Source organism: Anthonomus grandis, chromosome 6, assembly GCF_022605725.1.
Source record: "Anthonomus grandis grandis chromosome 6, icAntGran1.3, whole genome shotgun sequence".
NCBI classification, from domain to species: domain Eukaryota; kingdom Metazoa; phylum Arthropoda; class Insecta; order Coleoptera; family Curculionidae; genus Anthonomus; species Anthonomus grandis.
In genome coordinates this window covers 12,056,323-12,073,875 of record NC_065551.1, presented here as the reverse complement: position 1 = coordinate 12,073,875, position 17,553 = coordinate 12,056,323, and the positions used below count along the sequence as shown (strand labels likewise).

General features: G+C 33.3%; 1 protein-coding gene and 1 long non-coding RNA gene across 2 annotated transcripts; one reads left to right on the top strand and one right to left on the bottom strand.

The window, feature by feature from the left end:
• The first annotated feature begins 5,324 nt into the window (after positions 1 to 5,324).
• On the top strand, positions 5,325 to 5,944 carry LOC126737460 (uncharacterized). The gene is made up of 2 exons (XR_007661027.1): positions 5,325 to 5,611; positions 5,675 to 5,944. It is a non-coding gene; the product is annotated as an uncharacterized LOC126737460 (long non-coding RNA).
• Positions 5,945 to 6,615: 671 nt separating this feature from the next.
• Positions 6,616 to 9,318, bottom strand: LOC126737458 (aldehyde dehydrogenase, dimeric NADP-preferring-like). The gene is made up of 7 exons (XM_050442371.1): positions 9,166 to 9,318; positions 8,586 to 8,934; positions 8,125 to 8,282; positions 7,928 to 8,072; positions 7,546 to 7,875; positions 7,309 to 7,491; positions 6,616 to 7,059 (listed from the first exon to the last, which is right to left on the bottom strand). The coding sequence occupies exons 2-7, from the start codon at positions 8,917 to 8,919 to the stop codon at positions 6,716 to 6,718; spliced, it is 1,494 nt and encodes a 497-aa protein (XP_050298328.1). The 5' UTR covers positions 8,920 to 8,934; positions 9,166 to 9,318; the 3' UTR covers positions 6,616 to 6,715.
• Between the last annotated feature and the right edge of the window lie 8,235 nt (positions 9,319 to 17,553).

The following is a 17,553-nucleotide window of genomic DNA, read 5'->3' as shown; positions in this document are numbered from 1 at the left end:
GGGAAAGGATCCAACTTTTGTGAGCACCAAAGCAACGAAACTTGCTAGGTATTTCTTAAGGATGCTTCCTTAAGAAATACCTAATCCGCAAAATTGTATATTAAGGAAAAAAGAAAACTTCTTTTCTATTGCTTTTAATTTTAACGACCTGAATCCTGCTTTTTAAAAAAGATTTAAGTTAATAAATAAGCCTTGCCTCTTATATCTGACAGAAACTTTGGAAAGATCCAGATCGAGGATGCATTATTATTGGTTTGATGCATTAGAGTTCTTTGTCTGCTTTTTTGAAAACTGAGACTTCACATATTCTAAAAAAATTGATTCGTAATTTACCATCTAATTAATATAGATAAATTACGAATACATTTCTTAAGTACAAAAATAGAATATTAATTCCGCTTGATTATTTTTTATTGTGTTAAGAAAAAAGAATTTTATTTTGTCGACACGAGGTTGTTAAAATTTTATTTGATACTAAAGGTTAATTGCTAAATGGAGAACGGTTCACAAAACAAATGTTTAAGTCATTGGCGAGTTTGCCTTCCTCAAGTCATTATTTGGTAAGTACCGATTTTTGTTTTACTATTTGTTAGTTCATTTATTATAGACTTTAGAGCTGTTATAGAGTTAAACGTTACTTAATCAAATTACTTTGACCTGTTTGTAACAAATTGTGTACTGAATTTTCACCTGAGCCTACTGATTTGTTATTGAAATGTCATAGAATATACTATAAATCTAATTGTTTCTTACAACACTCTATCTCCCCAGTCGGTTTTTCTTCTATGCGTGTAAAATTTCTTTAAAGGAAAATGGTAATTAAAATAATATAGACAAATTTTCCTGGAGGAGGTCCAACTTAGGTGCATATTGTTATTCTCATGCTAGGTCCAGTCTTCATTTGCTAGGTTATTTATAAGGTTGCTTAAATTACCTGAACTGTAATTCTTGTAATATGTATAAAGAGGTAATTTAAAGGTAGTAGCAGTAGTAATGGTAAAGGATATTGCCTAGCGGATAGGCCTAAAAATCCCTTCCCGCCAAAAGATAAAGCGAGCCTGGGTCTAAAAATTTACGGGCCGCTATACAAACATCCATAATTTATAAGTAAATAAAACTTATCATAAAAATTATGTGTATTGGTGTCCCATAATTTAGTCGACACAGAGCAACGGATATTCTTCGCTTAAAAATATGACGATTTGATCAACTTCTTCTAATCCGAAAAACGAAAATAACCAAGAAACAGGGTGTTGAACTTTTAATTTTATTTTTATTGTCATTATTTTTTTTAAGTCCTTCAAAAAGTAGCATATCAGCACAAAATTTGGTAAGGGGTTTTTGGGGCGAGAAATTCGAACTCAATGGTAATTTTTGTGCACATCCTAGAGGGAACTTTTTAAGTAATATTACTCTAAAAAGTTATAACCTTAGAGTTTACGTTATCACTGAATTTTTAATTTTGAATGCGGCCTAAGTAAAAAAATTGTCATTTATGATTTGCATTTTTTTCTAGGGAAATTCAGTTTTTCATTTGTCGAGGGGTAAATTATTCGAAAATGCACACAAAGCTAAGCAGTACTAATCGAGACTAACCCAGATAAAAAAATAAGAAAACGCCACATCCTGCGTTATTGAAACCCTGATTTTTGGATACACGTAAATTTTTCAATGTTTTTATATCAATCTTTAATAGAAATAAATTAATGTAGGGACCGCGTTATGGTGATATTAAATATTATTTCTATTAGAAGTTTAAGGCTTAATTAGAATCATTAGACCTATTAAAAAAAATTTCTAAGCAAGAACTTCTATTGAAAGTAAATAATGCCACAATACGACGCTTTTTCTAACTTAGTAATGCAAGACATGATATGCGAAGAAAATTTTAGCGTAGGAAGAGCACGCCGATATGTTTCCAAATAGAAGGCATCCTACTTTAAAAAAGAAAATAAATATTTAGTGTGCTATTATTGGTAATTATTTTCGGGAACCAACAGTTACCACCGAATTTAAACGGCGAACTATATTTAGATCTTTTACGGAATAAGCTAAAAAATTACGGAGACACATGGTTTTCATGTAGGATTGTGCTCCTACTCACTCTTCCAGACCTGTCAGGGAGTATCACGATCTTCTCACGTTTATCCTAACCGCTGGATCGGTCATGAGAGCTAAATGCCTTAGCCGTCTCGAAGCCCTAATTTTAACCCTTCCTACTTGGCCATATGGGAATACATGAAATCAGTTATTTATCAAGTTCAACTAATCAGTTATTTTACACAATCAATACTCGAGAGGACATGTGGGAGATAAACCAGAATGCAGCAGAATTATTTCGAGACAACCACGTATTATTTATCACAGTCTTTCGATAAACGGGTAGTTAGGGGTATAGAAGTTAACAGAGACCGAGAATCTTCAGCATTTGTTGGATAACAGAAAAAACTCCATTGCTGTTGATATTACCGTTTTATTCTTGTTAAATATTATTAATATCATTATTACAATAAATAATATTATTTTTTTGTAATAAATAATTGTATGCACATATTTAACAACTAAATAAAGTATGTCTTTACAAAATACAGGGCTATAATTATGACACTTTATTTCCATACTATTCATTAATTAAACAAAATCAAAAATTGAAGCATTCAAAATTTTTATCTCAAAAATGGTTCGTCTCGACTCGACAAACGTAATATTATAATATTCTTGAGTAATATTGATTGAAATTTTAAGATTTCTATGAAAAATACATACACACTAAGGCACAGTAAAGAGTATCGCCGAGAGCGCCCTTTAGGATTTATACATAAATTAAAATTGAATTCGAATTTCTCGACACCAAAAACCCCCTATTACCAAATTTTTTATTAATTATTAAGAAAAAATGAAAATAAAATTAAAATTTTAACATCCTGTATCTCGGTTATTATCAATTTTTGGACTAGTCAAATCATATCCTGTTATGTCCACTATGTTATGGGACACCCTGTATTTAATGACGTTGTATATTGAATATTACATTTTAATAATTTTTATAAGTAACTATTAATCCGCAAATAATTCAATTATCAACTTACACTTACAAACAAAATTCTAAACACTTTATTTCAAAAAAAGAAAAAATCACCACCTCAAAATTCCGGGCCCCTCTAAAAACCTCGGGTCCGGGGATTACCCCCATTCTTCCCTCCCCTCTAGGTGAGCCTGCCGCTAAGTCCTGAAATTCCGGCATTACCGCTAGCCACCCTACCTAGTCTTCTAGCAGACCTTCCCAGTTTCTCTCCTGTTCCTAACCTATCCTTCGCATGTGATAAATGATATGCAGTTTCTTCCACTACGCCACAACTAGGGCACAGCGGGCGAGGCATCACGCCTACGATATGCAAAAGTCGGTTGAGTCTACAGTGACCTGCAAGGTTCAGGGCTGATCGGTGGGAGAGATGAGCCGAGCCTGGCGCACTCGTCCGCCCGCTTATTGCCCTCCACTCTGTTGGCATCCCTGCACTCTTGGCCAGTTTGAACCTAATTTAAAATTTAAATAACTTTAGGAAACATGTTAATAACTTACGAAGATCAAACTCCTATCCCAATAGTATGCAGCTAAATGTGTTTGCCTATTTTCAGCAACCTACAAAAAACGTCAACGTACAATTCCCAATTATAATTTTGTTTTGATTCTCATAATATCTCTCTAACTGATGTCCTCTAAGCAATTAGTGGCCTCAAACAAAATATTCTCATGGACCTGACATACCATCAGTCTATTAAAAATAGTACTCATTCCCTAACCAAACTCCTACATTATCTATTTTGTCTCTCCTTTGAATCTGGATAATTGGTATGTCCTATTCCCACTTTTATATAACTGGGTCCCGAAACTTGTTTTCCAGAAATCTTCCAGGACATTACCAACTAACAGGTGTCTGATAAAGCATACAATCTGAGAGTTTGCCCAAGAGTTCTCATAGCGCAGTCTGAAAATATTAACAACAGTTTTTTGAAGGTAAATCTACCTTAACTAATTTGCGTAAATATCAGCAGTAGTGTTGAAAACCTTTGAGAACCATAGTTGGGTTTTCAGTATTTACACTGACTCGGTATTCACAGTGGATGGATTCTATGGATCTCTGTCAGAAGTTGTGACCGATGGGTCTAGGTAAGTCTTAGTGGGCTGATGGTCTAATGAAGTGGTTTGATATCGAATCTTATTCAATTGGTGCGTATAACATAATTGTTAAAGAAATTCAGGTCTTTTCCGGGGATTATACATAGATTCTATTTATTAATGATATTAGTATTTTTTTATGGTTTAGGGCATAATATTAAAAAATACTTAATGCATTTCATTTTTTTCTGTATATGACGCAATAAATGGCTTAGATCTCGAATTTGTTACCACCATTAGAAACTTAGATGTATAACTTATCAGTAAATTAACATTTGTGCCTCACTATAATAAAATTGTCCATAAGAGTATTCATGGTTTTGTTATCCGTAACGCTGATAAATTGTCTGTCTTTTGTTTCAAGATGCTCTATTTATTATTTGTTCGTTCTGAGATTGAATACGCCTGTTCACCTTTTTATTCTACCAACTTAGAAACAGTTGAAGCCGTAATAACGAATTTCTTTGTTCTCGAGCTTTCAAGGCGTCGACATTGAAATTTACCAGAATTTTCATATTAATTATAAGATAATAAGAGATGTATTTAATGTCGATAATCTTAAAGTGCAGAAAAGTCGATCGGATTTATTCCCATTTTATAAAATATTAAATGAAATTTATTATTTCCCTCGTATTTTGGAAAATAGACCATTCAATGTCAATATTAATAGATGTCAGAATCCTGCTGTTTCGTTTCTCTTTTCATCATGCTGCAATTTCGGTTTCTTCGCTCCAATCACCAAAATTATGAGCGTATTTACTGCGCTTAATCTTGACCCCTTCGTAGATAACTCTTTTTAATTCAATTAGATCAAAATAATTAATATAAAAAAATAACTTACTCAATACAAAAGAACAAATCATGACCCTAAATTAGCGTGCACAGATAATAACAATAAAAACATCATTGTTAAGCGTATTTATTTCAATAAAAAATGAATCAATGCAAAAAATACTTTTTTCTTGGAACGCCCTTTTCTCATCATCAAGAATAATCAAAAACTTTTTCGACTACAGCAGATACTTCAACCTTTTCTACTGAAGTTTTTAGTTAATATTCGTAGGATGTCACAATATGTAAGTATGTGTGCTACATTATTTTTAAGTAAAAATTCCTAATAATAGAATATTAATTCAGATTCCTGGAAGATGCTATGAAAAACCATCATTTACTTTCTGTGATCGTTTTTCTCAATAATTTTTAGGGATGTGCGTAAAATATAAAACTGCTTACAGTGCTATAAAGGAATTATTTGAAATAAAAATTGTTAACTATAAGTTTTTGGATGTTTTAGGGGTGCAGAACCACAAAATACTCCAAGAAAAGGGAGAATTAAAGGATTTTTTTATAACACCGAAAGCAAATTTCCCAATTAAAGAGAATTGGGAAATCCCCTCCTTATTTCTTTTTTTTTTCTTTTGAAGTTTATTTCTGGTACAGTATGTTATAGAATTGAAGATTATTTATATTAATAGTGTATAAAAATATGTTTAATAGGTTGGTAGGAGGATATAATCAAATAGAAAAAATAACCGAGAAGATATAGGAAATCACTTCAAATACCATGAACAAAAAACTTAAAAATCTCTTTAAAAGGTTCAAAAATTCAAAAAAACGGAATACTTGTTAACAATTTGCTCCAGTCTACAAAAAAATGAGTCATTATTGCCATGAGGAGATCTATATAAGCAGACTATGTAAATGTTAATCTTCAAGTAAACAATAAAACATGTTTCGAATTCCTTTTCAACATTTAAATCTAGAAAATCAGACTTTATAAAACCGACATCCTTGATAAGCTCATTATGCAGAAGAATCATCGTACCACCATGTATAGAATTAGTTCCTGAAAATATAGACAACACAGAATAATTAGGAAAAGCAAAACATTAATAAATTTTTAGCTCTATCTTAGCATATTTTAATTCGTCAATTGTGTTTCTCACATACTGTATGTTAAGTAACAAACGTTTAACCTGGCCGAGCAGACTCTTTAACATTATCAGAATCATCGCCGGTTACTCTAAAAAATCATTGCTATTCAAAAAAAAATTAGAAGCAGCAACACCTTGTATAAACATCTCAGTCCCAAACTCAGTAGCAAGTTTAAAATTAGTTGTCAAAAGTTGGTTAGCAATGAACGTAGAAATAAAAATAGAAATTGTAGACAGGGTTATTGATCCCAAGAAGGCCTAACAGAGATTGACTATTAGTTAAAATTGAATACAGTGGCTCTTTATTTAAATGATGAGTATTCAAAGATTCTTTTTTTGCCTTAAAATACCTACTTGTTATCATCAAGTTATATAACAAGGTTTTTTCATTACATCAGACACTTTATTAATTTTATCTTTTTCTATTAAAGCCTTATTGACTGAATTTGAATGCAGTGCTTTTTATTAAAATTATAACTAATAAAATATAATAAAGGCCAAAAATTACTATTACCATAACCATGTTTCAACTCATCATACAGATATTTAATTATTCTAATAGTTTCATCCAAAACTGTAAATATTACTGCAAAAAAATTCACAATTAAGAGTAATATAGGCTCATATAATTATTAAAAATATAGTAGGTCAAGATGCCGCTGAAAAACACCAAAACATTACAAATCTTCTTATTGCACCTAAGCCAAGGCCTTTTGGCCAACATAAACATCAAATAATTCATTTTCGCCCTGGTGAAAGGAGGATACTTGGCAGCTCCCAACTTTTCTCCCAATAAACCCAAATCTTTCCACAGCACTGATTTTTTATGTGAAAATGTGTCGAAGGAATATTTTCCATGGTAGGAACCCATGCCACTCTGACCAACCCCACCGAAAGGTAGAGTGTCCACAGTTAGTTGCATTAAGGTGTCGTTTATGCACACAGTTCCTAAAATACATAAAATAAAATACACCAGTTTTACTTTAGGCATTATTATAAGAAGATATACTGGATTTAAGCTCATACATAAAGGATGTAGTTATCATTCAATATTATCACTTTAACAAAAAGTATACAGGATAATTAATTCAATTTTTGTTTAAAATGTTTCTAAATGTGTGTTAATTATATATAGTAATTTATAACTTTCTTCTAATTGTTTAAAGAATAGGGAAAACTAAAAATAATCCAATTTACCTGAGCTGGTGTTGTTTAAAATCAACTTCACTTCATTGGTGTTATTTGAAAATACATACAAGGCAAGTGGTTTTTCGTTTGCATTAATAAACTTGATGGCCTCATGGGCATTTGCCACATTGACAATTGGTAAAATGGGTCCAAAAATTTCCTCTTGGAGGATTGGATCACCTTGTTTCACGTCTGTAAGAAAAGTCAATTAAAAAAAACAGTATAAAATAGAAATTTCCATTATACCAGTCATAATGGTTGGTGCAATATATCTCTCCTTAGGATCACAATCTCCCCCAACAATGACTTTTCCAGTTTCCAATAGTTTCTTTATTCTTTGAAAATGCCTGTCAGCAATAATTCTACCATAGTCTGGGCTTTCCTTAGGGTTTTCCCCATAAAACTCTTTTAATACTTCTCTGGCAATAGGAATAAATTTCTCTTCTATTTCTTTGGTGCATAAGAGATAATCTGGGGCCACACAAGTTTGACCAACATTTGCATATTTGCCCCAAAGAATTCTTTTGGCTGCCGTTTTGAGGTTTGCCGAGCTGTCTAAGTAGCAAGGACTTTTGCCTAAAAACTTTCTAACTTAACATAAAATATTGTATCCCATTTTAGTGTATACCTCCAAGTTCTAAAGTAACTGGGGTTAAATATTTGTTAGCTGCTGCATGAATGATTTTCCCCACAGTAGAATTTCCTGTATAAAATATATAGTCAAACTTTTCTTTTAATAATTCAGTTGTTTCTGCCACTCCACCTGTGTAAACCTTTAAAAAATAATGTTAAAGTTTGAAACGGAATGGTGAATCTATAGTTTACCCTATAACAATCAGTATCAAGGTATTTGGGTATTAGTTCACTTATAACATTGCTGGTGGCCTCAGCTACTTCTGAAGGTTTGATAATCACACAGTTTCCTGCTGCTATGGCTCCATGGACAGGTAATAAAGTCAGATTTACTGGGTAATTCCATGCTCCTATAAATATAAACATGTAAGTGTATATTGGGCAAAAATGTTTCATATGCCTACCACTATAAATCAGGGTTATTAATATCAGGTTAATAACATATTAACATAGTTTGAACATTTTACTTTAATCAGTTGTTTAAATATTTGCTTGTATTATAAGGTCTCTGTTCAAGACAGATAAATCAAACAGGTTTCATTTTCAAGAAAAATAGCTATGACCTCAATCTCAAAAAAAAATGTTTACAACAAAAAGGCTTTAAATGCCTGAATAATTCAAAAAGACATTAACTACACATACAACATACTGACCTATTGATAAAACTACTCCAAAAGGTTCTCTTTGAATATAAGCGGTGTCCAATATATTTGCCAAATCCTTCTTAACATATTCCGGTTTTGCCCATTCTTCTAAATTATACACCAAATTCTTTATATCATTATAGAGGAAACCTATCTCCATTACATTGCTCTCAGATTTGCTTTTTCTTAAGTCAGTCCATAAGGCAGATAAAATTTTATCTTCATTTTCCACATACATTTTATAGAGACTTTTAAGCTGCTTAATACGGAACGATATAGGTTTGGTTTTCCCATTATTAAAGGAGTTACGGAGTACTGAAATAATTTCAGATGGGTGCGGCATTGTGGACTGAAGTGACTGCCAGAGTAATACTCTTATTAATAAAAATTACTAACAATATTTTAATGATATATTAATGATTTTTAACGAATTTTAATGATAATGCTTCATTAACCTTTGTACTGTATTATTCGTGTCAGAATTAGCAATAATATAGTTTTTTTTAAGGTTTTTCTGGTTAAACTTTTGGTGAAATATTAGTGAATGGTATTTTTCAGAATTTTAAATAAGCATAATGGTGTCTCTTACCTGAACTTTATCTAAAGCCTATTGAAAGTATACGGCCTCTATTATGTAAAAAATCACTATTCAGGGATGAGAGATAAAAATCAAATTTTAAATTCAAAAACAGAAATGTTTAAAAAAAATTGACGCCTAAGGTTCAAAGGTTATGTTGTTGAGTGACAACTGACATGTATGTGTGCGTGTGTGTGTGTGTGTGTGCAAGAACCTTTGAGTGCAAGAAACGAAATCGAGAACGCAGCATATGTCATTTCACATTTGCCAGCAAACTATTTATAGTCGTTTAGTATAGTTATTTAATCGTTTTAATACCCCTGTCTCCTAAAACTTTCAAGGGATTTCAATCATTTCTTGCCCACATATTAATTAACAAATGAATAAACATACAGTATATTCTATATAGAAGTATATTGATAACTTTTTTTAGTTTAGAAAAAGGGGTAAAAATAATTTGCTGACCAAAAATCAAAATGTGCTACCAAAGCTATTTATCATCAAAAACTATGCGAAATCGATAAATGATGTTACTATACATATTAGTGCTTGCTACCAGAAAATAATCAAAATAGCACCCCTCTAAGGGGTAGTTTGTATTTGTCAATTTCTAATAAAAACGTGCTACCAAAGCTATTTACCGCCGGAAACTATTCAAAATCGATAACTGATGTTACTATACATATAAGTGCTTGCTACCAAAAAATAATCGAAATAGCACCCCTCTAAGGGGTAGTTTGTTCTTGTCAATTTCTAATAAAAATGTGCTACCAAAACTATTTACCGCCGGAAACTATTCAAAATCGATAGCTAATGTTACTATACATAGGGTAAGCAGGGGTAATTGCGCTCAGGGGGTAATGCCGCTCACCCTATTTACTTGACACATACGTTGCATAGAAACACAGCACATGGGCTGAGACGCGAGGGGGTGATGTCGGTGCCGCCCAGCGCCATAATAGCAGTTTGCTTCCGTAGCCGTAAGAGTGAAGTGCGTTTGTTTCTTTTCGGCAGCTTTCATCTAATTTTTAGCTCGGAATTTTTAGCGGTAAGTCAAGATTTTCAACACTTTTAATCACATGTATTATTATCTAAAGTACTAAGACATTCTGTTTTGTGATAATGTAAACATTGTTGTGCAATTGTATTTGTATATATTTTATATTTTAAATCAAATATAAAACGGTCATTTGGGGTTATGGCGCTCAAGTGAGCGTCATTACCCCATTAGTAAAGGTTTTTTTTTCAGAATATGCCCAGAAAACGTGAAAGGACCACTGCCAAAGCGGCTTGGACCGAAGAAGACCTACTGCATGCCAGAACTGCGATTGAAAGGGGGATGTCGAAAAGACTAGCAGCAAGAACATATAAAATTCCATTTACTACATTAAGAGATAGGCTAAAGAATCAAAACATAGGCCATCCACGACTGGGTCGTAAACCAGTTTTTAATCAACAACAAGAAAGTGAAATAGCTGAACAGGTTAAGCTGCTGGGATCAATATACTATGGATTAAGCGTTACAGATTTGCGTAAATCCGTTTACAAGTATGCACAGATTAACAGTATCAAAAATAATTTTGATAAGAACAGCAAAATGGCTGGGTTAGATTGGGTACAAGGTTTTATGCGACGCAACCCTTCTGGTGCTCTACGTAAAGCTGAAGCAACAAGTTTAAATAGGGTTTCTGCTTTTAACAAAGAAGAGATTACTCACTTCTACCAAATGCTTGGTGACCTAATGGAAAAGTATAGGTTTCCTCCTAATAATATATACAATGCTGACGAAACAGGGATCACAACCGTCACAGATCCGGGAAAAGTGCTTGCAGAAAAAGGGCAACGAAGAGTAGGCGCAGTTACGAGCGGCGAACGCGGCAGAAATATATCAGTCATGTGTGCCATGAGTGCGGCTGGGAACTTCGTACCACCAATGTTTATTTTTCCCAGGCAGAGGATGACACCGTTACTAGAAAAGGATGGACCGCCTGGTGCATTTTACACCCACTCCAAGAATGGCTGGATAAATGAGGAATTGTTTGTAGAGTGGCTTAAACATTTTGCAGCATATGTCAAGCCTACAGAAGATTCTCCTGTACTCGTAATACTCGATAACCATAGCAGCCACATCTCCCTTCGAGCTTTTAACTATTGCAAAAAAAATCACATCGCCATGCTTTCCATTCCACCACACAGCTCTCACAGAACACAACCTCTCGATGTGTCTTTTTATGGTCCCCTGAAAGCTGCTTATAAACACGAATGCAACATGCATATGAAGACACACTTAATGGCTAAAATAACTCCATATGACGTCGCCTGTTTATTTAACAAGGCATATGCACAAGTTGCAAACATAAGCAAACGAGAAGCAGGATTCCGAGCCACTGGAATCTACCCTTTAAATCCAAATGTTTTTACTGAACAAGACTTCTTGGCAGCATCTCTGATGGCTCAAAACTCAGAACAACCCACTCAAAACGAAAATGAAACTGGCGATAATCTTGGAGCTGCGCAAACTCATCACATGACGATCAATCAAGCACCTGCATCTCCAGTTACTGGTTCATCGCTTGATATGTCAAACCACCAAGATCATGAATCTCCTGCTCCTGATCCACTGATGGAAGCGCCAAATCAAAATCTTGAAGCTTCTGTACATGCTGCATCTAAGTCCCAGTCTATCAAAAATAAATCACCCAATTCTGGTCCATCTAACCAGGCACTTTTGGGTGAACAAAAACAAACTTATGTTTTTTTTTCTAAGATAGCAACAACACCACCAACTATTGCGTCAACTTCAAAGCCAGCTCAAAGGAAGAGAAAACAACATTCTACCATATTAACATCGACTCCAATGAAAAATATATTAGAAGAGAAAGAAACGAACAAGAAAAAAAAACTCAATAAGACCGGAAGAAAAGATCAAACAAGAAGTAAAGTCACAGGAAATAATAGAAATAAAAATAAAAGTGGAACATCTTGCAAACGCAAAGTTTTGCAGGACAGTTCATCAGATGACGATGAACAAATTGAAAATGTCTGTGACGATGACAGTGATGATGAATTGAGTGTGGAAGGAAATGAATATAATAAATGCAATATTTGCGAAGAATTTGGAAGAAATGAAATGTGGTATCGCTGTACCATATGTGGGTTCTGGACTCATGCCATGTGCACCGGATGGGATTCTCCAGATGGATACATCTGTGATTTCTGTAACTAAAACTACAATGATGATGTTTAGTGATGCTCAACTTTGACTAAATACTTTATTTTAGTTATTTAAGGTTGTTTTTTTTATTTGTTCAAAATATGTGTATACGGTTATTTTTTAAAAAAGTAGATTTGAGCGTCATTACCCCTATGGCTGAGCGGTATTACCCATAGCCAGGGGCATTGACGCTCAACCCTGATTTTTTTTTGAAGTTTTCCTACTGTTTTTAGGTAAACTATAATTACGTTTTATGTTAACATATTGACACACAAAGAGGTAAACTTTTGTCATTTGTTCTTATTTTTAATAAAAACCAAAGTTTTATAAAAATATTGCGTTTTTTAACTATTATTATCTGATTCTAAGAAATTAACTAAATATCCTTCCACTGGAAAGATATCAACCGATGCTTTTATCTTTTTTTCGTTTACTAGAAAAGCTAAATAAACATCAATTATCACATCTGACAAATAAAGGTCTTTGAAGTTTACACCTCCTTCATCTTTCACAAGACATTCTAAATCCTTAGGATATATCTGCCTACCATAGATTATGCACTGTTTATTATTCTCAAATTTAAATGTTTTTGTAACATTCAAATCTGAAGCCATTTCCTCAAAATCTGACTCGTCACCGTCGCTGGGAAAAGATGTTTGCCTCTCCATCGATCGTTCTTCTGGGATGGGACTGATGGAAGAAGCTTCTCTAAATATAGTCATTTTGTTCTTATAAAAGCGTTTTACAAATTTTGAAAGAACGTTTTTTAGAAACACCCGTTGGTGTTACCGTTGGAATGAGGATGGTAGTTCCAAGAGTACTGTCTGAATTTGCATAGTTTATTTCAGCATCTTTAGCAGTTTCAACCACTGTCACCTTCTGGGGAGCTCTTTTTCTTCCTGACCTGGAACAATAAACAAAGTTAAGTGTTAAGAGATAATTTCTTATTATAGGTACGTACTTGTGTCCTCTGTTCCTCCTGATGATTGTAGATAATTTTATATTTTTCTGAGAATTAGTTATGTTACCAACAGACAGAGAGGCTGCCTCAATGTGGTGGCAGTTTCTCTTTCCCTTATAGGTACTTATAAGTTTCTTGGGGAAACAAAGTCACCATATGTTTCTTATTGTTTATTGTGGAAATTACAAAAACTTGCTCTTCGGGTACGAGAGTTATGCTGCCTTGTAGAATTATCATTTTGGCAGCTGTATATTTAGTATTGAGTATTCACTATCGTCTTCCAAAGATGGTTTTGGTATGAAATCTTTATTTTGAAAAATATATGGTATTTTATCTATGGTAAGTAGGTAAATGTTGCTTCGGAAAAACTATATCTTTTGGATCTCGATATAAATGATTAAAGTTTTCATTTAGGCAGTAGTTTCCTATGTTGCTATTTCAATTATTTTTTGGTAGCAAGCACTTATATGTATAGTAACATCAGTTATCGATTTTGAATAGTTTCCGGCGGTAAATAGCTTTGGTAGCACGTTTTTATTAGACATTGACAAATACAAACTACCCCTTAGAGGGGTGCTATTTCAATTATTTTTTGGTAGCAAGCACTTATATATATAGTAACATCAGTTATCGATTCTGAATAGTTTTCGACGGTAAATAGCTTTGGTAGCACGTTTTTATTAGAAATTGACAAATACAAACTACCCCTTAGAGGGGTGCTATTTTAATTATTGTTTGGTAGCAAGCACTTATATGTATAGTAACATCAGTTATCGATTTTAAATAGTTTTCGACGGTAAATAGTTTTGGTAGCACGTTTTTATCAGAAATTGTCAAGAATAAACTACCCCTTAGAGGGGTGATACTTCAAGTTGTTTTTTGGTAGCAGGCTGTCATACATATACTGCTATTAAATATTAAGTTTGAATAGTTTCTGTCTCTAAATAGCTTTGGTAGCACATTTTTATTCTTGGTCAGCAAATTACACACCATCTAGAAAAAGAACCTCATGTGCACTGAGAAAATCCTAGCAGAGTTCTTTCTCATACTTTGGCTAAGGTAAAAAGAATTTTTATAATGGCAATGAAACTAATTTCCTGCGTCTTTATAATTAACGTTATTATTCAAAAAGCTTTCTTAAATAGAAAGCATTTTTGTATACCAGGAATTTTTTGTTTCATTAAACGTTAATTTTCTAACCTATAAGTTGTTTCTTATGACTGTTAAAATATATCAATAAAGGTTTTTCTACAAGAATAGCAAAGTTCTTTTCTGAATCAGAGAAAATATGTCTTTGCGTAGAAGGTGATGACATTTTTACAACGGTTTTAGTTTGACAAATAATGTGTCTGAAATTTGAAAAAGCATGATGTAATTGGGTGTATGCGGGAAAATGGTTATTCTGTCGATCCCGGTAGGTTGCGAAGTACGGCACTATTACACATTAGTAATTTATTTATAATATTTTATTAATGGTTTGGACGGTATCTATTGTATGGCATAATACAATATTATATGGTGTCAGGGGATTACGAATAACAAAAAAGATCTGAAAAGAAACATGATTTTTACATTTGTTTTGACAATTTAATAAGTCTTTTAATAAAAAGCTTAATGCAATTAAATTTGCTGTAATTTCAACAAAATAATCTTGTTTGGGCCTTAATGACTTGGCCCGTCACATTACTGTGACAAAATAATAACTGCTGGTTCAAAAACAAATAAGTCTCAATATAGTTTTGATCAAGAATAATCTTTAACGAGTCTCCATAATAAGGAACTGGTGACTCTAATTAGGACTTGGAAATCATTTACGTCATGAGGACAAATGAATTATTGGTCGGGAATTAAGAATGGCTTCTATTTCAATAATTAAAGTATAAAACAATTCAAAGGTTAAATGCGCTGCTGCTGCTCTTTTTAAATGATATTTGGCACATTTTACCGCACTTTTCCAGATGCCATTGAAATGTGCTCTTGGCAGAATTATTTCCCAATTGATATATTTTTCTCTTAAAAAATGTAAAATACGTGCATTCTTGTGCAATTTTTGCAAAGATTGATAGGTTTCACGCAACTCGCCACGAGCACCAACGAAATTACTACCATTGTCTGATAACAAAAATTTACAAATACCCCTTCGCGACACAAATCTTGCTGCAAGACATGTCTCACTATAGTCGCCTAGCCGAAGATAGAGTGCTCACGCCCGCTTTATGTGCAAAGGGCGGTTCTACCTTTTGGCCAAAGATTCTTATTTATTTAGTCGAGCGGAATGGGTTATTATTTCAGTTCATAACTTTGCAGGTAATTTGAGAGCAGCATAGGTACGTATGTGAGTGATTTGAAAAAAATTATTTTGAAATAAAGTACGGCTAAAGTTCCTTGCAATACTACGCTATCACTCCTAGAAAGCGACCTCATAAATATTTTAGTGCTGCGGAAAAGCAAAGTATTATAAATATAAAACATGTGAAAAAAGCCACCCTATATGCTTTAATTTTAGGTAATCGTATTACGAGAGATCGGAAAAATTCTTTGTTAGGTACCTTCTGTTTTAAAACCAAAATACATTTTTATCTGTTATTATCAATTTAATCAACTAACTGTTTATCTGAGGCCGAAAATATAAAGGTATTTTTAAGTCAACAAAAACTTTTGTATGCCACCATTACTCTTTAATTTTTATTTAGGAACTTCTCTTGTCTAACCAGGCCGAAACCCGGTGGATCCAAATACAGACTTTTATTACTCTATTTGTTTGCCGCAACGACTATAGTAAGATCCGTACAGATCTCAAGATGTACTGCCCTTGTAACTAGATAAATAAAAACGCATAAGTAGTCCTTTATCATTTACCTATTTTAATTTTTATTATCTTTTATAAGCAATGGCCCTGCAAAGTCCACGCCGCTTTTAAAAAAAGCACGGACAGAAATAACGCTGTGCTGAGGCAAATCTTCCATTTCATTTATCACGTTAGGTACGGGATTTGCCTTGAAGCAACACAACTTTGTATAAATGCTCGAACTGCATTTCTGGCATTAATTAGCCAAAACCCTTGCCTAATAGGGCACAAAGTTGCTTGAACTCCCGCGTGAAAATGTCGTTCATACTCAATGACAAATGAGGAAAATAAATGCTTGCTATTAATAAGAAGAGGGTGTTTATGATCATGACCAAGATTTGAATATTTTAATCTCCCCCCCCCCCCCACTCGCGACAAACCAGATTTATCCAAATAAGGATTATTTAAACTTAAAATTCCACTATCCTTACTTAATGTTTTATTATTTTGCTTAATTCTTGAATATTCTTAGCAAACATTTGACCTTAATTAATTAATGTTAATTTTAAGAACACCCTTTTATATTCTTGAATCCCTAATTGCCCAAAGTGCATGTCGCTTTGTTATTTTATCTTTTTCAAGATAAATTGTGAATAAAACGCATTAAAAAAGCACAAATTCTTTATAGTTTGGTAGAAGATGAATACTTGTCAGATTTTAAAACTGGCCAATGGGGTCCCTCCCACCAAAGCTTATTATCTAAGAGAGCACATGCTGTTGTCCCTCTGGAAACAATATCAGCAGGATTGTCGTGGGATCTGACATGACGCCATTATTCAACGTTTGTCAACTGTTAAACCTCTGCAACACGATTTGCTATAAAACATTTCAAACTAGAAGAGTGAAGCCAGCTTAAAATTATAGTCCAGTCCGTCCAATAAAATAAATTATACTTACAAATGTCAACTTATAAGGCTTTAAGAGCTTTATCGAATCGGGAGATTCCCTGTTACGAAGCAGAACTAGTAAGGGTGGTACCTGCCGACACGTGCTTTTTATTGGCTTTTTCAGGGCAGGGCAACCATAAAACCAAAGGAAAAAGCAACAAAAATATACGAGATTACGAACAGGAGTAAACAACCAATTTGTGTATTCAGCTCTATGAACTTCGGTTTTGAAGCAAAAATATAGCAACCACAGTAAGGAAGCATAAGCGATCTGTTTATTGCGGATCTCGTATGATCCTTTCGATTGGATTTATTTTTTTGCATTAAATGTAAATAATATTATAAATGAATACTATTAAATATATTTTAGAAAATATACCATCGTCCCTTGAAAAAAAAGTTGAAATCAAAAAGTTATGTTGTCCTACGCCAGATTCACAAATAAAATCAGCGGTAGTAGTATACTGAATTTTATCCTGTATAGAAACTT